The 24,016-nt window shown below is 36.0% G+C and overlaps 1 protein-coding gene across 3 annotated transcripts; it reads left to right on the top strand.

The window, feature by feature from the left end:
• Positions 1 to 357: 357 nt before the first annotated feature.
• LOC123538976 (uncharacterized) lies at positions 358 to 24,000 on the top strand. Of its 3 annotated transcripts, XM_045323416.2 has the most exons (5): positions 358 to 557; positions 15,872 to 15,997; positions 19,198 to 19,289; positions 21,235 to 21,365; positions 21,617 to 24,000. In XM_045323416.2, the coding sequence occupies exons 2-5, from the start codon at positions 15,896 to 15,898 to the stop codon at positions 23,200 to 23,202; spliced, it is 1,911 nt and encodes a 636-aa protein (XP_045179351.2). In that variant the 5' UTR covers positions 358 to 557; positions 15,872 to 15,895; the 3' UTR covers positions 23,203 to 24,000. The 3 variants fall into 3 exon arrangements, with proteins under 3 accessions (XP_045179351.2, XP_045179353.2, XP_045179352.2); XM_045323418.2 differs by lacking the exons at positions 15,872 to 15,997; positions 19,198 to 19,289; XM_045323417.2 differs by lacking the exons at positions 358 to 557; positions 19,198 to 19,289 and having other exon boundaries at positions 15,870 to 15,997.
• Positions 24,001 to 24,016: the final 16 nt, after the last annotated feature.

Consider the following 24,016-nt stretch of genomic DNA (forward strand, 5'->3'; position numbering starts at 1 on the left):
GCATTTGCGACCAGCATGGATCCAGACCAGCCTGGGCATACGCGCAGTCTGGTCAGGATCCATGCTGTTCGCTTTCAAAGCCTATTGCAATTAGAGAAACCGTTAGCGAACAGCATGGATCATGACCCTATTGAGCGGATGCGCAGGCTGGTCTGGATCCATGCTGGTCGCAAATGCACTATGTTGGTTTTCTCATGGTGCGGCTCATATTATGACGATCGTAACAAAAGGAGAAATCTTGACCTACAAATGTTGCTAATTGTGAATAAAATATAATGATGTCAAAACATTTCTGTCATTTTTCAAAACGAATGAATGTGATTAATTTGTAGAGAAGCACTTTGCAGCTAGCAATATTTCATCCATCCCTAACATCTGCGTTTTACAACAGCAGCCGGATATAGTTGTAATTTTTAAGTTTTACGCGAACACTCAGATGCGTATAAATACCTACACACACTTGCGTTTCGTGTCTTGATTCTCAAATCATCTTAATTTCACGTTTGTTCGAACAGCGGTGGCTCTGACTTAATACAACACACGACTGAAAAGAGAAGGTAAGTTAAGTTTGATATTTTTTGTTCTCTTCATATGAAACATTTTTGTAATTATTTCTGATTTAACTATTTTGACTCGATGTGGGAAGGTAGTGCGCATCTAGATGGTGTATGTCCTCCATAGTCTATGTAATTGCTTTGAACTGCATGTAGAGCGGTACAGCAGTTTTATTGTGAAATCATTAAATTTCGTGGGCATGAAATTTCGTGGTTTTGGACAAAACGGCAATTTCGAGGGGATATGAATTCGTGGATTTCAACTTTTGAATATAAAATGAAAGGAAATATTACTTGTTCGTTGGGATTAAATTTCGTGGATTGAGTCAACCACGAAATCCACGAAAATTAGTCCCCTCACGAATATTAATGATTTCACAGTATCTAATTGTTAAGTTAGGATTATATGAATCTGTCAATGGTTGAATGTGTAGATGGAAATATAAGAATCTGTCACTGGTTAAAGTTGCAAAATGAAATATCTGGTTCGGTGGTATAAGAATCTGTCACTGGTTGAAGCGTTCTCGCATTCTAGATGTTTACCATGGTTCCCTGGTAGTTCGTCTCGGGTGCCATGTCGAACATCTGATGAATGAGAATGTGGTTGAAGGTGCAAATGGAAATATCTGGTTCGAGGTTGACTTTTTATACTGTAATGTGTCTCTGCCAAGACACCGCAAACGGGTACCCGAGAGCTGGATATTTCTATCCACACCTACAACCAGTGATATACTCTTTCTTGCATGCCGTACTCTTAAAACATCAAACCATATGCTTTATAGTACTGTTTTATTTTGCGTATGAATTTACACATTCATTCATAAATTATGGTGCGTGAGTAGTTTTACAAACTCGGGGTGTAAGACGAGTTTTTTTCCAGCACTGGCGAAAACACGGGAAAATCTTCTCTGGATATGCAAGAATAAGTGCATTCTAGACATCAAATGGGTAGCTTTTCGAGCGCCAAAGGCGAATTTTAATAAATGAATATATAGAAAACTTCAAAATGTAATAACTTTTATACGGTATAAATAAAAAAAAACATGTAAAATAGAAAATATTCTTACCATAGGTAAAATGTACTTTTAGACATAAAATAACCAATATGAAATATTGAATGAGTTTTGTGAATCACGGATGTGATATTCTTTTGCTTAATTTTCTTATGTTTTACGCGATCAATAATATAAGATTCTTTCGCTGGTTGTAGGTGCAGATGGGAATATCTGGCCTCAAGGGTAACTGTTTAGGCGGTAACGAGGCTCCCTGCCGAGTTACCGCCTAAACAGTTACCCGAGAGCCGGATATTTCCATCTGCACCTATATTTTATTTTATCAGTTGCAGCGTAACGTTATGAATTTTTGATAAAATAACGTGATTTGAATCGAGAAATATACTATCAGGAACCAATATGAACTGTCAAGGTACTGAATTTTTATTACGTTTTTTTTTAATAAAATATAAATTACTACATAAATCTTCTACATATACTCTATGCAGTTCGTAATACGTCATTTACAGCACGAGAGTCATCTTAGATGGATTTTTCCAGCACCGGTAAAAATACCGGAAATCCCCGTCTGGTATGCAATAATAGCATACCTATTATAGATTTGTTGGGTTTAACGTCACACCGACACAATTTAGGTCATATGGCTTTCCAGCTTTGACGGTGGAGGAAGACCCCATGCATCATTTCATCACGAGCGGGCACCTGGGTAGAACCACCGACCTTCCGTAAGTCAGCTGGATGGCTTCCTCACATGAAGAAATCAACGCCCCGAGTGAGGCTCGAACCCACATCGATGAGGGGCAAGTGATTCGAAGTCAGCGACCTTAACCACTCGGCCACGGAGGCCCCCAACCTATTATAGAAATCTACATGCCACAATAATGTTATCATAAAGTTGATTCTAATAACATTATAGTATTGTGTAGGAAATGGCAGCAGAAGAACAACCACAAGAACTATTTACGGAGAACATTCAGCTTCAAGAAGAAAATGCAAGACTGAAACGCTTAAAGGTGGCCGACCCATAATGACACTCGGAAATTTCCGTCGTTTAAATACGTATTTTTCGTATAGTTTCGGCAGCCTCCGTTTGCTATGAAAAGCCGTTTAGGCATAAACACGCTTAATAGCTGGCCTTCTTTATTCAATATAGAATTGACCAATTCCAATGGCTGCAGCATACATCAGAACCCATTTTTAAGGATAACATGGTGTAATAGCCATGTTTCGTATCTTGTAACTGGATGGTAATATTTAAATGAAATTTGGTCACTTTAAAGACATTCAAAATTAAAAAAGTTTCACCGAGAGATTTTTTAAATTTTATCATTTTTGGGGGAGATAATCGGTATTGAAGTTAACATTGATGCCTATGGGAAATATATAATTTCTTTGATAATAAGAATCTGAACTTGAGTTTCGAGAAATTTTTGCGGTAGAAAGCTGCATTATATGACTCTGATATAAATATCAAAAAGAAATCTAAAATTCCCCGTAGGGAAAAGGAGAAAATTAATCTTTTCTAGTTTTCAGGGGAGATAACTCATGAAAAACCAATATTATCAGGGGAGGTAATCTAACGGAAATTTTTGAGAACTTCTGTCTCTATATAACTTGTCAATATGCACTTTATTTATATCTTTTGACATTTTCAAAGCTTACATTATCAAGATGTATGTACGCTTTTGGTGAAATTAAGGCGTATTACACGGGTATGAAACGTTGCCTGCGGCACAAAATGTGCCGCGCTGAAATGAAGGCATCGCGCTTCCGACGGCGCAGGCATTGCGCAGGATGTTTACAAAAATAACGAGCACGGTGAGTAAAATTGAATGTTTTTGGTTATTGTCTTGTTACAGTAAACACATTTTAGAAATCGGGGAATGCAGCGGGATGTAGTTATGTCTTGCCGACAAATCCATGCCCAGTTTGTGAAGAAATGTGTAATATTGTTATTTTGCGCGTGTTTTTTATCGGATACAGTAACGTGAAAATTACAAAAGCAGTGAATATTCCGAGTCATTTCACATCCTGCAGAAAAAGGAATGATGCATTTCTGTAGTATATTATAAAAAGACATGATATCTGATCGATTGAGATAAAATACATGTCAAGGAAAAGGCATATCCCCTCGTTCTGCCGACTTTTCAGTCCAGTGCCGCAGGCATCTCGATGGTGCCGCAGGCATCGCGAGGGGCGCAGTCATCTTGAATACTATTGTAGTCAGTAGTACGTGTAATTTCGACCACCTAACATGTATTAAAGTACAAAAAAAATCAATAACAATGTTGTTCCTCCAGTTATTGTGTAAGACAAATCTTCTGAATCCGAACTTTATAATATTAATAGCTATTTTAAGAAGTTTTCAGTATTCTTTCTCGCTGTTTTGGGGAATGGGGCCAGGTCGATTCCAGTTGGGAAAATCACGTCATTTTATATCGAACTGGGATTATTTTCTCCTAAAATAACAATATTCAATTACCAAACATTGCCATTAGTAACAATCATTGATGCTTACTTCAAACCAAGGTACGAAAACCAGCATTAGAGCACAAAAACTGTCACAACTTTGTCATTTTTCAGACAGTTTTGATGTTTTTGTTTCAGCATCAAGTATTGTTGTTTTTATTTTCTTTACAGTTTTGACGTACTATTTTGATTAGCGATGAGCTGAGTTCCCCCACCCCAACCCTAACAAAAAAGAAAGAAAGAAGAAAAAAAAAGAAATGGCGAAAAAATCAGTTTTGGTTTTCCGAAGAAAAGGAACTAAACAAGACAAAATAAAAACAACGTAAAACACGAAACTTCCCTTACAACGATACTATTCAGAAATTTTATGTGGAAAAGAAGCAAATTATGAAGTGAACGATTGTTAAGTATCTTGTTAATTTTATATTTTCAGATGAATGTGCATTCAGTGTATATTAAAAGGGAAAAGAAAACCATTCAGAACTTCTTATCGTCAGACGTAAACTTTATGTGTACAGTCAGTGCACAGACCTAAATCATATTTGAACGACAAAGAGTGAGTAAAGTACGTTAATATTTTTGTAGAATTACAGAACAAGTTAAGACCCATTTTGGACACATTTTTCGAAAGATCTCAACTTCATTGGTTCTTTTCCACACAAAACTTTGGAACAGTAATTTTAAATATTCTTCGTTCGTATTTAAATATCTTGACCTAACAGTAAATTTGGTGCTGATGTACTGTTTGTTTTTGCGTTCCTTTTTTTTTTTTTTTTTTTTGGAACGCTGGAACGCAATAACAGCGATTCTCACTTTTTTTTTTTTGGGGGGGGGGGGGGGGGGGGCAGAGAGAGAGGGATTCAGCTCACCGCTTATAAAAAGTACGCCCGAACTGTAAAGAAAAAACACTCGATGCTGAAACAAAAACAACAAAATTGGTTGAAAAATGACAAATGTTATGACAGTTTTTGTGCTCCAATGCTGGTTTTCATACCTTGCTTTGAACTAAGTATCAATAATTGTTACAAATGGAAATGTTTGGTAACTGAATATTGTTATTTTAGGAGAAATAATCCCAGTTCGATATAAAATGACGTGATTTTCTCAACTGGAAGGGATCTGGCCCCATCCCCCAAAACAGCGAGGAAAAATATTGCAAACTTCTTAAAATAGCTATTAATATTACAAAGTTCGGGTTCAGAAAAATTTGTCTTACACAATAACTGGAGGAACAACATTGTTATTGATTTTAATACATGTTAGGTGGTCGAAATTACACGTACTACTGACTACAATAGTATTCAAGATGACTGCGCCCCTCGCGATGCCTGCGGCATCATCGAGATGCCTGCGGCACTGGACTGAAAAGTCGGCAGAACGAGGGGATATGCCTTTTCCTTGACATGTATTTTATCTCAACCGATCAGATATCATGTCTTTTTATGATATACTACAGAAATGCATCATTCCTTTTTCTGCAGGATGTGAAATGACTCGGAATATTCACTGCTTTGGTAATTTTCATGTTACTGTATCTGATGAAAAACACGCGCAAAATAACAATATTACATATTTCTTCGCAAACTGGGCATGGACTTGTCGGCAAGACATAACTACATCCCGCTGCATTCCCCGATTTCTAAGAAGTGTTTACTGTAACAAGACAATAACCAAAAACATTCAATTTTACTCACCGTGCTCGTTATTTTTGTAAACATCCTGCGCAATGCCTGCGCCGTCGGAAGCGCGATGCCTTCATTTTAGTGCGGCACATTTTGTGCCACAGGCAACGTTTCATACCCGTGTATTACGGGATGTCATCCTTAAATGTCAGTAACTTACATTTTCATGAAGAACATTGTCAGTACTGAATAACAATCAAAAGAAAAGTGGGGGGTCATGTTTATGTTCTGTTTGTGAATGATTTTATTAACGCAACACAAAAAAAAGCATCTTGTTTATTATCATGGTCAGCTTTTAACGAGAATTTGCAAGAATTATCTCCCTTAATTATTGACTGTGTTTAAGCAATTTCCTTCAAACTGGATTGCCTCCCTTACATTAGCTAAAGTCGTATCATTCATATTCTTTGTCACGGATTTGATGCATTGATCTAAATTTTTTCTTTAAGTAATACAAGCTCGCGAGTTACTCCATAGAAAGTAACAAGTAGCCAGTTTTTGATATAAATCATGTTGTTCTATAGATTCATATAGAAATATTATTCTTGTAAAGATATAAAACATTTCTGTAAAAAAACAACAACATTATGTTAGCTTATGATATTGCGAAATTCGTGTAGTCAGGTAACAGAAAATGAAAACATATAAATAAATTTCTTTTCTTTTCTTTTGAAACTCTGAATCCCGCTAAACATTAAAATCCGATAATTTTTTCATAAACGAGCTTTCTCACAAAAACATCTATAATAGTTTTCCTCGAGAAAAACGAAACTTGTGTGAAGATACATGTATTCCCATTTTGTCTGATTGTTCTTGTCCATATAACGGTACTTTTGTTTAACATTCATGCCTAGAAGTTTACTCTAAAACATGATAAAATAAAGTAATAAACTAAGCAATACTGTATTTGACAGGCAATGGCAAAGAAAAACCCGAGCAAGGACTTCGGACACTTTCTATATGAATTTGCCTACTCAAAGAGTGAAAAATAAACCACTAAGAAATAAGTATTTAATTACATATACCATCAAAATACATATTTGAGATTATTTCTTAAAGTCAAATTTTTCAATATTTTTTCATAAAATGGTAATATTTGCTCTAAATAGAATTACGTACCCTGTTATATACATATAAAAGCTATTTTGCTTTAAAGAACATTGTTCCCCCCGGTGCATCAAAACCATATTTGACCAGCATATGTAGATATTAATTATACACATTTTCTGTGACTATTGTGTTGATGCAAGGGGTGGAACAGTACTTTTAAACAAAAAATATAACTACAGGGTGTTCCCAAATGTAAAGTAACCAATACTTTTTATATTCATTTTTAGTAATTTGATAGTCACATATTTTTACATCTGTTTGTAACTAAAATACTATACAAATGTTTGAATGGGCACATATAGGCATGTTATACATGTAGAGTAGTGAGAGAAGCAAATACTGTTAATTCATTATTATTCATTGGGTTAAATTTTCATTCGCATATCCTGTTTGTTTGTTGTAGTAGATTGGCAAATGTGTGCTGTAAAATACAAGCAACACACCAGGTAATCTTCTGCATGCCCTCCTCGCGACGCGCACACCAGGATGTAATTTGTTTTCCATTTTGTTTTTATTATTATTTTTTTTTTTTGTATTTTGATATATTTTTCATTTCTTTATTTCTTCATCTTTTTCTGTGCATTTATATTTATTTCTTTTAGACACATACTACATGTGACACGCATTCATCACTTCATGTTCTTCCTTCAGTAAAAACTGAATTGAATATTTTCTTTGCGGCGGACTAGGCCTAAACACAACAAAAAAGTGGCAATATGTGCACAGCATTTTATCTGATCCTGACTATAGTCTATCCAACAGAAATAAAGCTTGGCATTGATATGCCTGTGATGCATAGGTCAAGAACAGTAGCTTCTTGGCAGGTCATATCAGTCACGGTTTCACATTCAGTGTGATGCCACGAAAGTGATGTGTCAAGTCGCTTTCCATGCAGATGGCATATACAAATACGGCTAGACGCGAACACGAACTAAACGGTCCAGCCGAGTTTCAGGTGGAACTTTTAAGCAGCGACATGCTTCAACTTTTCGAATATGTTTTGCCCACAACTTCAGCCCTGAATAGACAACATTATCTATAGATGGGTTGTTGTCAGACTTATCCGGATTTAACTTTTTCCGATCCAGCTTCCTTAGGCAAACCTCAGATAGAACTGTCATTTCGGATACATTTTTATTACATGTTTAAGCGAAATGAGCCGTGCTATGAGAAAACCAACATAGTGGCTTTGCGACCAGCATAGATCCAGACCAGCCTGAGCATCTGCGTTTGCTTTCAAAGTCTATTGGAATAAGACAAACCGTTAGCGAACAGCATTGATCCTGACTAGACTGCGCAGATGTGCAGGCTGGTCAAGATCGGTCAATGCTGGTGGCAATTGCATTATGTTGGTTTTCTCATGGCGCGGCTCAAATATTATGTGTGCCACTGGTACTTATCCTAAACAAAATCCCACCCTACGGCCTTGATAAGATTACTGACTTTTCTTATTATTAATGTTATACATCACACAAATAGCTGCCATCACTTATAACAGAGCTATACAGACATGTACATGTACTTAAATAACTACCTGAACCACTGTAATAAAACTGACCGGTCACTTATACATGTATACCTATTCACACAATGTAATGCGTCAATAACTTTACATTATGAACAGTGTATAGATAAATCAAGTACAGGTTGTTTGGAAAAATATCGTTCCCTTTTTTATTTATTTATAGGATTTTAATCATAAAATGTTATTTTTTCCTTAAATAAACAGATTTTGTCACTTTTTTCGACTGGAATTAAAATATTTAAAACTTCCGTAAAGTGGTGACATTATATTTTCACGGAAATTTAAACATTTTATTTTTTCAAGAAAATATACCCTGGCCCAGATAAAATAAGAAAAACATCTTGATAGGAACAGATACAAATCATTTTCTGCTGTAAAAAATTAACTAATACATTGGTTTATCACTGACTCGAAACGCTTTGGGTATTGTTTAAATACTTAAGGAGAAATTTGCATTTGAAATGTAGGCTAGAAGCATATGATAGTGTCCGAAGTCCTTTAACAAACTTAAAAAACATAAATGTTACTAAAACACGTACACACATGTTTTATTAACTGGCCTTGATCCAAGGTTTTTCATAGAAATCAAAGAAAGAAAGAATCTATTTAATTATGAATCAAATTTCTGATTTTTCTTATCAGCATTGGTGTATGTGTATCATAAAGATCCGAATTCATTTTTTTAAACAATTAGCTCTGATTCACCCTGTCTACTTATTTATAGTGTCTAAGTTACTTGTCAATCTGACTAAAGTACTTGATCTTCTAAACGAAGATCTGAGAACGACCCATTCACATACGTCTTCTGTATATTTTGGATTTCCATTATTGCTATTTTTATGTTATCCAATCAGACGACTTGTTCGATTGTCAAAGAGTAAGAAAAATATGCCGTTATTCTAGGACTCGAACCCGGGACCCCTCGCTTACAAAGCAAGTGGCCTACCGACTGAGCTAACCGGCTATCTGATACATTACGACATAAGAATTGTAAATATCAAAAGTCAATGCTACAGGTAGATTTGCAAGATTTTGTAAGCTAGGCTCTGATTGGCTAGTGAAAGGGCCGTCAGAACGAGGCAATGAATAGGTCGTTTTCAGATCCTATGCGTAGCGTAATAGGAGATGTACTTTAGTCAGATTGAGTTACTTGTATAATCAATGATATACATAAATCAAATATGCCATTCAGATATGTGTTTGTACATACTATACAATTCTATCATGAAATCAAACTTATCGTGTAAACTAAAGTCTTTAGCTGTAAAGGTGGATATTTTGCATGCTTTCCACGAACAAAACCGTGAAAAAATGTAGGTCGTACTAAAGAGATAATCCTACCGTGCAAACTCATGGAAAGCATGCCATTTTTTACAAGCTTGGACGCCTTTACCCTATTACACTTATAATTATATTATTGCATTGTTTATAAAGTCAAGAATACCTACATATGTGATAATAAATTGTCATGCTTTGATAATTATAATTTATTTGCCTCTAAAGTAAAAAAAATTGAAAAGTTTAGTGTTTTTCACTATACTCAGTATGTTCAATATAAGTAATGGTGATACTTTTAAAACAAAATTGGAAGCAAGAAGATGTTCAGTTAGAATAAATATTTTCACATTAAATTGAAGAGCAGAAATTGAAGTTTACTGTCATATCTGGTAAAATATTCACAAACCAAAAGACATATTTGAAATTAATCATTGAAAATAAATTTCCTATATAATCTATTGCTCAAACTAATATCAGTAGGGAAACCGATATTGATTATCGGATAGTTTTCAAGGGGGACAACCTACTATGATAAGCCAGTCAAATATAACAAAAGCTGGGGATGAACACTATCAAAGAACTACTGTGATTACTACAAAAACCGAGAGAATATATAGCAATGCATTGAGGCTGTGGTATTAGTAGATGAGCCATAGGGTTGATTGGTACCATCTGGGGGGTTAATTCTCATAGTGAATTTTGGAAAGGCATACAAGCCTGGAGTAAGATAATATGTGAAAGCAATGTATCGACGGTAGCTTTTGGTGTGATATTATCCTGTTTTATGCCTTGAACTTAGATACAAGTTCATGTGAGCTAAAATATATCCAATGTAGACATACGAATTATGGAACATATACTATTCAGTTTGAATAATTGATGTATATTTTGTAACAAGTATTTAAGAACAAACACATAAAATATTTCCTTAATTTTCGACATTTTTGGGGTTGCTTCTTTGAATAAATGTTAATTAAAATAATGATTATAAAGAACATCGTAATAGCCATAGGCAGCTATTAAGGATAATTACAGTTCATAATTAGATTTTCTTCAGATAGATGTTAGACCTTGAGGTACCATTTCCCTAAGGAATATTCAACATTATGACTTTCGAAAAGTACATACTGATGCTTTTTATTTATACATGAATGCCGTCTGAACGTTAGGGCTTTTGTAATTTACGGGACATTTAATATGTTTCCTAAAATCATTTAAAACGATGAAATAGTGATACACAATGATTAAGAAAAGTGCATTCTGTAGTTTATTAACAATCTTATTTAACTATGAACTGAATGTGCGTTAGAACAAAATTTCTTTCATAAACTCATTAACATCTAAATTAGTGTAATTTACATAATAGTGATTTTGTTACCAATATTATAGATATATTACTCGTACTAATAACCCAAGACCAAGATGTTTATGATTCTTCAATATAATTGAAAGTACAGACTGAATAGTGTTTCTTATAACTATTTTTTCTGCGGTGGTAGGAACTTTTCCATGATGTAATCTCCGTATACGTTTGTATGTTACCAAAATGTTACAAAACTGAAATGTCTGAAGTGAAGAAAATGCCCTACACAGATCGGGGAAAATATAACATTTTATAATAACTATACATAATTTGTATTGTTGAACTAGATATTAACTAGAATGCAGTGAATCACCATCTCATTTCAATAGTTGTGCGAATGTTACTTGACAATAATATGTGTTACCAAAATCAGTACAAATCAATTATAAATGTTCAAGAACATAATCATACATGTATCTATTGTAATACATTTTGGAAAAAGGTTTTCAACAAATAGAAAACAAATAGATACTGACTGGAACACCATGGCTTCATAGGGACAGAATCATTATTAGTTTAAATGTTAGAGGTCTTCTGACAGTTATTAACAGATGATACATATATTCAACTATAATTATTTGACCTTCAACCGATGTTTATGTAAACAAGTAAAGGAATTTGCTGACAATCCAAGCCTTGAAAATCTGTTGAAGGTCGGACAGCGTTCAAAAAGTACTTTCAAAAGTGCCAACACTTTACTGAAACAAGTCGTGCCCACTATCATTTGCGTCCAATCATCTGAACGATGAAATGTATCTACCTGCTTATCCGTTATTAGTCGCCGGTTTCTACCGGTGACTTTATTTGATACGCTTTAGGATTCTGACACTGGTATAGAGAAGTTATTAAAATGTGACATTGAAAAAATGATATTGTAAATAAAAGAAATATAAAGCAGTTAATGAAATGCCTACATATAGGAATTAGGAGCTGAAAATTGAATAAGATTTTTATTATTTCAAAAGATAGCATTTTTAGGAAAATAGGAAAAATGTAATAAGAACTTTTCCCTATGCCGTAAATAACGACTGCTGGAGGTCTCCAAAGAGCACTGATTGACCGAGTCTTTACCTGTGTCTACGTCACGCTGCGTTTATTTAGAATATATTACAGCAGACGAATAATAAATCTTCATGAGAGCATGTAAGACAAAAAAGTAACACAGTCTGAGGGCATATTTTTTGTCTCTTGTTTGAAAAAAAAACAGTCTATAAATTTCGTGATTTTTTTTACTTTATTGTCAAACTATAGGCATTTCATTAGAAGATATATAATATAATTTGTCGAAATGTTTAGGTTACAAGAAATCTTTTGCATTCATTGTTTGAAAATATGAAAAAATATTTGCCGTCGTAGAATTCCGTTCTTATTCATGAGGGTGCTGGCGCGTGGGTTTCAGAACAAGGCCCAGCGTGTGTTTTGTAAACAAAGAAAATTATTTAATAAGGTTGTAAGAGGGTTTTGAGGTAACTTTCATCAAGGAATCGACATTTTTTCAGCCTTTCAGCGGCATGTAATGCACCGCAAAAGCAGTTAAAGCTGTACTACCCTTTTTTTCAATCCAGTCTTCAAAATATTAGCCGTCATCTCTCCGGTGACTTGATGCTCTGCATCAAAAGTTTACTTGGTTTATACTAATTTGTTTTAGCTCGATTGTGATGAAAGCTTCAAGCCTATTGGTATCACTCTCGAGTCCGCTTCCTGGAAAACCAGTACTGGTGTTATTAGAAAAGTCATGGTTGTGACCCCGGTGGGGCTCGAACCCACGACTCCTGGATTGAGCCGACACCTTATCCACTAGACCACCTCTCCCCTATCTGTTCCTAATGATGAATCTTGAAGTAACCCACCCTTGTGCAGAAAAGCTTTTGAGGAGTCATGGCATCAGTGTGTCTAGATCAGCCGTACCAGCATCACAGAATCAACCTTCATGCCAAGAAAAAGGGAAGCATCATAAGTTTCAGCAGAAAATATTCTTCATACTACAGGTGTTGTTTCACACAGCACATGCGACCTAAATATGTTGAAGCTACACAACCGAAAGCAGACATAACTTCAGAAGACAAATCCACACACAAAGAAGTGGAACCTGAGCAGATCAAAGCCGATTATGCGAATGTAAAAAGTGATGACAGTTTAAAAAAAAATCATATACCCATTCAAAGTAGAAATTGGCAATAACAGTCTTTACTTAAAAAAAATCAATGAAAGTAACCAGCTAGCAGAATAGAATAGCTCAGATAGGGGCTGAAAGAAATGTGTTTGGACTAATCGTGATATAAGTTGTTAAACACGCATGATGTAGACATAGAATTTCCTGTGTCATTGGCAACATCCTACAGAATGCCAACAAAGACAGGCAAAGCCAAACTACTAAACTACGTTGAAGGAAGTATCGAGCTGTGAAGGTGTATATTTGGCTACATGAACATGAGAATAGCCTTTATCTTCCTGGTGTTGATAAAAATAGCTGGGATTTTGATGACGAACAACAGTTACTGTGCAACTTGAGTGACAAAAAGATTGTTCCTGATGAACTTGTTGACATATTGTGCAACACTGACATAAACGAAACCATTGAAACTGAAGAAGATTATGAGCTTACCAATACTGACGATATCTTATATAAGATTCAGACAGTTATGAAGAGTCATATTTAAGAATGTTCTAGTATGTTGAATACATAGAAAATGTGGTTTATTGAAAACAAAAAATAATCTTGACATGATATACAAAGACAATGACTGAAAATAATAACGGCAGCATATTACCGATTACGATAACATAGTGTAATGTAAATTACACTTTTGCATTCAATTAATTAACATGACATTTCATATCTAACCGTAGGATGATTTTATTGATTAGTTAAAATATTTCTTTTCTAAACATAATACTAAATAACAACCACTTTATCATGTTTATATGAAATATTATGAAAATCTTAATTTTATGGTAACGTATTTTACTGTATGAAAGTACCATCTGGTATTATTCAGCATAAAAATGCTTACTGTTTAAGCATAAGAACATTGGTACAGAAGTAGGCATGAATATGCACCTTTAAGATAGATCAGATAGTAAAACATCATGTTTAAACAACATTGCTTTGATTTAACGATATTCATGCTTTTCTTTTCCATATCATTTATAAAAGTATTAATTAATTTCAAACAAATAGGTAAAGCACATTAATAGGCCGTAAATTACAAGCGCCCCAACAGCCAATGGCAGATAACTTGATTTTGTGATCTGTAGAATTCTACTACCTTATACTCTTTAAACATGTCATATTAATTCAAGAATGAGCAAAATACCTTTCTGCATATTATGAAACAATATTAATTTTGTGTTCTTTAATTATGTTTAAGCACTGGTCTATGTGTGTCTGTAATTGCAATCACTAAACGCTAAAAAGGCAATATTTCAACAACAGTTCTATAAAATATATACATGTAAAATATATAAACTGAGCTGTTTGTCTATCAACTTCCAAGCAAATATTGTCCAAAAAATAAGAAAGAACCATTAATTTGAAATAGAAAGTCTTCGTACATATAACGGAAGTTTGATGACAGTCTGTTTTGGGGTGGGGTTACTGCATGGCTAATAACGCACAAAAAGCTACCACCACTGCAATGCTATCACATAGTTTCTGAATTGTCAGATGTTTACCTATCCAAAAATAGCACTGAGCTTTATACCCCAGTCACATACGGTGCGGATAGCTACGTCTAGCTACGGACAGAAACGTAGTAATCCGTATCGATCCGTACCTGAGCCGTACCTCAGAGTAGTCATTCGTATTAATCCGTACCAAAACGTGGCCAAAACGTATTCAAAACTTATTCCAAGCTTGCAAGTTTCTCCAAATTTTGAACCGTAGCTATTTGAGCGTGACTTTAGTCCAACTTGTCTGAAACTTACTCATCCGTAGTTAAACGTACTTAAACGTAGTTATCCGTGCTGTTACGTACCTCGCCGTAGCCGAACGTGGTTATCCGAGGCTGCTCGTACTGAAGCTTAGTTCAAAGTAGTTTACCGCAGACCCGTCCGTGCGCTGGGCAAGTTGCAAGGCGCAGTTAAACGTAATTCAACGTAATATCTCGTACCTATCCGTTCTTATTCGCGTCCTGTATTGTTTTGTTTATTTCCTGTTTCTCACCATTTTTCCCGTACTAAGACGTAGTTATACACCCACAGACTAATTCTATCCGCACCGTACCTCAACGCACGGACATAAACGTATGTGTGACTGTAGATTTAATCCCCTCAGATGGTACCACTAGCCAAAATTACTTGGTCTGGCTCATCGACTATATCATATTACATGGTATTTTTTTGTTTCGGGTTTAACGCCGTTTTTCAACAGTATTACAGTCATGTAACGGCGGACATTTAACCTAACCAGTGTTCCTGTTCTCCGCAAGTAACTGCCAACTTTCCCACATGAATCAGAGGTGGAGGACTAATGATTTCAGACACAATGTCGTTTATCAAATAGTCACGGAGAACATACGCCCCGCCCGAGGATCGAACTCACGACCCCGCGATCCGTAGACCAACGCTCTACCTACTGAGCTAAGCGGGCGGGCTTATTACATGGTATACGCCTTCATAATTAAAGTAACATGCACAACAGTTTGATGTTCAGTCAAACACACTGTAAAACCAGCTAAAAATGAGACCCAAAATTGCAGTGGTTGTCCTGACATGCTATCATTCCATTATGAAAATGCTTCCTAAATGTCAAGCATAGATTTGCCGTGTGATTTCAGCAAAAACGTGCAAAGAAAATGAGGAAAATAGCTCTACAGAACAAAAAATACTGAGAACTATTTGAATCTGCCATTATGCTACTACCATTTTATCTTTAGGGAAGAGTTGAGCGGCATCCTGACATGGCCAATGAATCTCGAGACGAAGGACAGTCCAGTTTGAACGACAGAGATGCTCGAATTATTATAGACAGAACATTTACTGGCAATAAAATATGCAAAGGCGTGAGTATCGGAGTCTTATGAATATGTAGCAAAGATTGGTTTCATCAATAATGTTATTATCTCTTGGATTCTAATGGCACACAATTATTATTATTTCCCCAGTAACAACGGTCTATCTTTTCCGTTCCCATGGAAACGTTTCAAACATTTATTTTTCCACCATAGTTGTGAATTATTTAGAGAAAAAATTTGTATAGGATCTTATTGCAGTGTAGCAAAGAGAAATTTCACGAATAATAAATATATTTTGTGAATATCTTTTACGTTGTCATGGAAACAAGCAAAACACTGTTATTCGTAATTACAGTTGACTTCAATGGCTCGAACTTCGGATTTCGAACACCGGGTTCGCTGATCTGTTCTACGTCCGATTTATTCCTTCTTTATACTTGTTTAGCCTCATCGTCGACTTCGAAAATTGAACTCTCGGAATCATTGTGTCCTTCGGCTTATCAGTGATAATTTACACTATTCAGCGAACAGAAATTTGCGGGAATGGCTTGTGTTTACAAGTGTTCCACTTGTCTGAACTTCAATTGTACACTCTTAGGCTTTCATTAGTCGCTCTATGTATAGAATGCCTGACATTCGCAAGCTTAACCATTTAACCGGCGCGTGCGTAAATTCCACACCGTTACTGTAATTTCGTCGTATAGACAAAAAATAAATAAGTGACTATCGTTACTGCAATTTGCAATGGTCTTGATTAAGAATAAAATTTATTTAAATAATTGAGCCAATGCTGATCTTTATTTGTTTGCATAAGAGGGAGTCCGTGTCACTATTCATATGAATTTACATGGCTGAACAATTGAAAGACCAAAGGTGGATATCTAAGTCGTGTACTTGGGATGCATATATCAATATTTGATAATAATTGTACTGGCCTATGATTCAAAAGGTTTGCTTTATCTTTGAATGTTTCTTTACTAAATTCTTATAATCATTTCGTGTTTATATGTTGTTTTTTTCCTTATATGTCATGTTTGAAAATAATATAAGCAATTTTCAGCGTCGTTTTTTATTCTCTCGTAATCATGCACACATTTAGTACAATACGAAAGTCTGGTTTGTAAACATTTTAAGACTTGAATTCCCAATTCAGAATGTCCGGCTTTGGATGCTCGGAACAACGAAAACTCGAACTAATTAACGGAACCTCGATTCGAGCCATCGACAGTTGCCTTATCGCTGATTGTTAATCGGCCTTGCAATTAAAAGAGGTTTGTGGTCTAGTTTTCGGACCCTAATACTTTTAAAGCTTTTGTTAAAAACGGAAGTGTCTACTTGTGTATTGTTGTATTGTATGTTCCACAAAATTAATTACGGGGCATGGCAAAATTGGTTTTATGCAAGTTTAGTCAAAACTGTAAAATTTTGCGAACTGCGCCTCTTTGATATTTATTTGCTTTTTAGTATACCTACCCTCACGCTCAAATTATGTCCCTAGGGCTGAAAAACGGCGACGGCCAGTTACTTTACATTTTTCAAAATAAAAAGTCTAATTTATTATTACTTTTGTATGTCGTTTAAAGTAATGTGGGTGATCCTAATCATATTTTGCCAAACTGAAATTCATCTGGGGTGAAAGAGGCGCCCCCATATGCTTCAGGTCTATAGCATACTTCGAAAATTATCATGGCATTCTAATATTTATTATGATGATGTTTCAGCAACTTGTGAACTCTGTGATATCGAATCTCTTACCACAGAGGAAGTACTGCCAGTTGTCAAGGAAGCAGTCATCGAGCTTGGGTATCTCATGCTGAGCGCACTGTTTCCATCAAATTGTCAGACATCAAGTATTTCCGAGTCTTCCATATGAATATAAACGTTTTTAGCTCACCTGAGCCAAAGGCTCATGGTGAGCTATTGTGACCGCTCAATGTCCGTCGTCCGTCGCGCGTCCGTCAACATTTTCTAAAAAAATCTTCTTCTTGAAAACAACTGGGCAGAATTACACCAAACTTCGCATGAATGATCCTTGGATGGTCACCTTTCAAAATTGTTCAAAGAATTTAATTCCATGTAGAATTCCGGTTGCCATGGCAACCGAAAGGACAAACTTTTAAAAAAATCTTGTCCAAAACCACAAGGCGTAGAGCCTTGATATTTAGCATGTGACACCTTATGGTCCTCTATCGTGATTGTTCAAATTGTGTCCCTGGGGTGAAAAGAGGCCCCGCCCCGGGGGTCAGCATTTTTACATAGACTTATATAGTAAAAAAACTTTCAAAATCTTCTTGTCTAAAACCGCATGTCCTAGGCCTTTGATATTTTGTATGTAGCATTGCCTTGTGGTCCTCTACCAAAACTGTTTAAATTATGCCCCTGGGGAGAAAAGAGGCCCTGCCCCGGGGGTTCTCATGTTTTACATAGACTTATATAGGAAAAAAAACTTTAAAAATCTTCTTGCTTGAAACTGCAAGGCCTAGGCTTTTGATATTAAGTATGTTGCCTTTCCTAGTGTTTCTCTACCAAATTTGTTCAAATTATGTCCCTAGGGTGAAAAGAGGTCATGCCCTGGAGGTACCAAGTTTTACATAGACTTATATAGGAAAAAAAAAGATCTTCTTGTCTGAAAGTTCAAGGCCTAGGCATTTGATATTTGGTGTGTAACATTGCCTGGTGGATCTCTAACAAGTTTTTCAAATTATACCTCTGGGGTGAAAAGAGGCCTGCCCCGGGGGTCACTTGTTATAATTATGAGTTATATAAGAAACAAATACTTCAAAAATTATCAGGTCATATTTCCTAGACTGTTTAATTATAATTACCTGATGACCCAAGCGATTAGGCATCACTTGACTGTCAACTTGACCTACTGACCTACTTTCTTGTTTTTTAAGATACAGCCTTGAAATTTGGATGACATGTACAGTTTTTCACACCAATCTTAAATCTGTCTTTCAGTGACCACGAATGTGATCTACTGACCTACTCTCTAACATTTTAGCATCAGTTTGTCATTTGAAACATGTGGCTCATATTACTCAGGTGAGCGCTTCAGGGTCATCATGACCCTCTTGTTTTTTTTATGTTACCAATTTATTGCAACAACAGGACATAAGGAGGATGCCATTATACAGTCATGTGCCTAAAACTAGTCCAATATGGCGCCTTATTATGACAGATGTCTCTTGCGTAACATAAAAACCGAGGGGATAATATTGTGTTTCCATCAAACAAATTCATTTCAGATAACGAAGGCGTTGCTGAAGCTGCTGGTGATTGTCCTGATAGTTGCCGGGGTTATAACTGCTTATGTGTTTATAGAAAGACGATATGAAAGGTTGTCAGAATAATTATGTATTCATATTCAGTACACGTAGGAAATACAGATCATTATAACTGCGTCTAAAAGTTACTAATCCTACCTGTCAGGTATTACAACACATGTTCATAAATGAAACATTTTGATACAAGCAAAACTGTATTATCTTCACTAAAAATTAGTAAGTGATGTTTCATGGTAAAAGTTAACTATTCTACCATAAGGGGCCTCTGTGGTCGAGTGGTTCAGGTCGCCGACTTCAAATCACTTGCCCATCTCGATATCAGTTCGAGCCTCACTCGTGGCGTTGAATTCTTCATGTGAGGAAGCCATCCAGCTGGCTTACGGAAGGTCGGTGGTTCTACCCAGGTGCCCGCTCGTGATGAAATAATGCACAAAGGGGCACCTGGGATCTTCCTTCACCATCAAAGCTGGAAAGTCGCCATATGACCTATAACTGTGCGACGTTAAACCCAACAAAATAAAATAAATAAATTTCTACCATAAATAAGATGACAAAAACATCTGAATCAGTTCTTTAAGGGTAAATTAACAATAATATATGGAAGTATCCCGACTGTCTTTGTTGCCAATGCTTATTTTTTCGTTTTCATTCCGCAAGTCTGCCATTTACTGAGTTATATGTACACATGTTTATCAGAAAAGTGCAATACCAAGGTTATTCATTTATGGTCAGTAGGCCTATTTACTTCGGTGTTTTCCAACATTTCGTTTTCTGCTCATTATTAGGTTATTCAGCAAACATTTTTTTGTTACGCTGCCTTTTTGACCAGTGTGCTGGCGGTGATCTCCGACACAGACCAGTTGTTTTTTGACGCATCCTACTTCAATAAGCAACTACATGCATCGCAACGGTTTAATTTAATCGTTAATGAACAAATGAGCCGTGCCATGAGAAAACCAACATAGTGGCTTTGCGACCAGCAAGGATCCAGACCAGCCTGCGCATCCGCGCAGTCTGTTCAGGATCCATGCTGTTCGCTAACAGTTTCTCCAATTCCAATAGGCTTTAAAAGCGAACAACATGGAGCCTGACCAGACTGCGCGGATGCGCAGGCTGGTCTGGATCCATGCTGGTCGCAAACCCACTATGTTGGTTTTCTCATGGCACGGCTCAAATGGTCTATAATATGGTGAAATAAAATGTATATGCCCGCGTGCTTGTTTTTGAGATATTTGCAAATGATTTGAAGATTCGCACATTAAACGCTTTATAACTTACATTATTTGAAATAGTGTAGGGATAATACACTTTTTTTTTTGTGTATAAACATCTGCAGAAGCCCGCGGGATTGTTTGTGACCGAGACCGTGAATAACCGTGAATATATAAAAACTGTGTGTAACTTGCGCAATTGTTTGTTTTTATGAACCATTTTAATGATTTTAGTGAGTATCAGTCGGAATGTTTTTATCTAATTTCGCGAAGAATTCGGATAAAACATTTGAAAGCTTGTCACTACGTTCGTCCGTACTCAAAATAATTCGAATGTAAAGTTATTACTTTTGAAATTGTGTTCTTGTTTACCAAATTTTTAAGTGATATGTAAAAATATGGGTAGTTTTATGTTTGTATAATAATGACATATAAAAAATTGGTTAAAAATCTTCATTATATGCTTTTGGAAGTGTTCAACGGTTGATTTCTGGGGCCTGGTTATGGATATTTTAAACATGTTTACCGTTTCCAAGAACAGCAGTATGGTAATTAAAAATGTACCGGAATCGTAAAGTCACCACATATAAAAACAATGCATTTAGTCGTCGTGTAATGTTCTTTAATGCAAGAATAGCGACAATGCACGTTTGTTTTGTGTATTAACGTCTGCAGCCCATTCAGTCTAAACATTGACCAGTATTATTTTGTCAGAAGAACTCGGGTATTGGTTTCAACCTCCTTCTCTGCCTATTTCATTAACATTTTATCATGGTGATATTTTCAGCCATCTGGAGGATCTTATTTCGGCCGTTACCCCGTCTAAGACAGAACCACCGAGGCTTTTCAGTGGAAATTTACCAATGGCATTGAAAAGTAAAGCTGGAAACAAAATCGACCGGTATTACTTAAATATAGGTTAGTCGTTTATGAATTTTACAAGCAATATAAAAGCAAATTCACTCAATGACACATTCCCTTATGCAAAGAAAGAACAAAATCTTGTTTTATGTATAAGATACTATGCCTTGGGTTAATTTTCAAATTCTAATTTAATAGAAAATCATTCTTTATTTGCATGCTGAAACGTGCATTTGTGCACATGGGGGTACAATGATAAACTGCATAGCTCCTTTTTTAGTAACCGTACCTACCATATTGTATCTCAGGTATGCGTCCAGACTACCAACTTCAGGAGTGTCAAACGTCAGCATTAAAGCAATCTTTTCCAGACGTTGATTATTCTCTACTTGGCTATAATGTGCTAAAAGGCTTCCCGCTAGCCATTGGTCACGATCCTGGCTTCACCTACCCGATATTTCGGCATGATTATTCTTCTGGAGGCATGACAGCCGATTGCCGGTACAGTGTACCACGTGGTCTTGTGATCATACCGGATGTCTCGTGTGTTACCTCATTTTCATCAACAGAAATACAAACGAAATACGAGTTTTCAAAAGAACTGTCAGTTTCCGCTAATGTACATGGGGGCGGATGGGGAGTGAAATTTTCTGCGAGCGCAGGATACAAACAATCGTCATCAGAAATGTCTACTGGAGAGTCAGTCTACATTTTGTCTTCTGCTCATTGTAACTATTATTTTAGTAAGTTGATAAAAGAAAATGCCCCACCGTTTGATGACGTGTTTATCCAGTGGGTTGACAAACTGAATCAAGTGTATTGGGATAATCCAGAACTCTACTTCAATTTCTTCGAGACATATGGGACACATTTTCCAACCGAGGTAAAATATGGCGCAAGGTTTACCTACGAGCATAAAATGTCGTCTTCTCAGTATGAAAAAGAAAAGAAAAGTGGTGTTAATGTTGCTGTCGAAGCAAGTTACTCGGGATTGATAAGTGTAGGTGGGGGTTTCAGTTTAGATACCGAACAAAGAGAAAAGGCGTCAGCATTTTCGAAATCAGTCGAAACCAGAACGATAACTGTTGGCGCACCACCGCCAGCAAATGGGAGTGCTACTGAATGGGCATCCGAGGTGAAAAGTAGTCCAGTACCGACAAAGTACGAATTATCATCGATTGAGGAACTATTCACTGCCAGATACATGCGTAATTTGAACGTTGACTTCAAACGTATTCGTAAAAATATAGAGGGTATGAAGAAAGGCTATTGTGAATATCTTCGCAAAAAAGGGACTGTCGAGTCATGTGAAAGTTTGGTTGCCGGAATTGAGCTAGCAAACACGAGGTTACATGGTCCGTATAAAGAAATGCAGGTTGCTCTGATAGGATCGGAATGTATAGAAAAATGTTTGGAAGAAATACAGTGCGTCGCAGTAACAGCTTGCACCTCTTGCAAGAATGGCCATTACGCATTCAATACTTGCTACTTGTTCGAGGAAACGGGACACTCTACTAGCGCTGAGAAAAACACCATGTGGCAAAGCAATATATTTCCAGAGAAAATGAATTATCAGATACAATTCAATAATACTGCTATTGTCGGCGTCCCACGCGGTTTCGAAAATGATCAAGGCAAAAGCGCGAGCCTGACACAATGCCACGAACTTTGTATCAAGGACGCCCATTGTGTAGCGTACACACATTGTGACTGCCCGAACAAAATATCTAAATGTAAATTGTACAGTAAGAAGAGTACACTTTTATCAGGTCTAGAGGAAGAACCTGATACCAAAGCATTTTTTATTTCTAGACGACAGAATATTGCCACAACTACACCAGTACCAACGACGTCTGAAAACACGACAGCAAATACAACACACAACATAAACTGACTCTGACTCAATGCAGACTTGGAACGCCGGTATAAATTACAGACTCCGGTATATACCGGATTAACTAAATTTGAACGAAAAATATCTTAAATGTATATATTTTGTAACCATGGTGATACTAACCCTAACCTTTAGTCAGTATATTATGCAAATTATACACTAAATGCGTGCGAACATGCAAAAATATGCATATTTATTTTTGCCGTGCGCTACAATTGATAATCATTTCCGGGCATGCGCAGAAGACCGCTCCAACTCTGCAATGAGTTACATCGACATAAACTAATGGTTCATCTTGGAAGGATAACAATTGATTCATATTGTTAGTTGAATTTACGGTATAAGGTACAGAATGCTATTGATTACAGAAATGGACGGAACGGTAAAGTAGCAACAATGAATGTTATCACCTTAAAACAGTTTATTTAAAATCTAAAATTGCACGAAACGTTACACTTATAGACAATGTTGATATGGATGAATGAAGAAAAGAATGTGTTGCTTTTGATAGAATGTTTGGCATTGTGCAGAAGATGTTCTTTGGTTAAAGGGACTGAACTCCAGATTTTGGCTAAAATTGATCTTTGTTTGGTCATATTATAAACATTTGTTGAAAAACGTAATTTCGGATGTGGGGGTTTATACTCCATTGATGAAATAACACTTTAATTCCAGTTTTCTATGTTAGTTTATTATGTGATGGATGTATAGTCTAAGTGATGGAAATATAGACATCAAAATTATAATTCTCTCATTCCTCTGGTCTAAAGTCACTTATAATTATAACTGTAAAATATTTCATTTCTTGTTTCTA

The sequence above is a fragment of the Mercenaria mercenaria genome, chromosome 18, assembly GCF_021730395.1.
Source record: "Mercenaria mercenaria strain notata chromosome 18, MADL_Memer_1, whole genome shotgun sequence".
In the NCBI taxonomy this organism is placed as follows: Eukaryota; Metazoa; Mollusca; class Bivalvia; order Venerida; family Veneridae; genus Mercenaria; species Mercenaria mercenaria.

What these genes read in the sequence shown, in the direction of transcription:
- LOC123538976 (XM_045323416.2), top strand. Translation starts at nt 15,896, where the DNA reads ATGGCCAATGAATCTCGAGACGAAGGACAGTCCAGTTTGAACGACAGA. An exon ending in GCAATAAAATATGCAAAGGC is followed by an intron (nt 15,998 to 19,197) that starts GTGAGTATCGGA and finishes AATTCATTTCAG; the next exon opens with ATAACGAAGGCGTTGCTGAA. An exon ending in CCGGTATTACTTAAATATAG is followed by an intron (nt 21,366 to 21,616) that starts GTTAGTCGTTTA and finishes ATTGTATCTCAG; the next exon opens with GTATGCGTCCAGACTACCAA.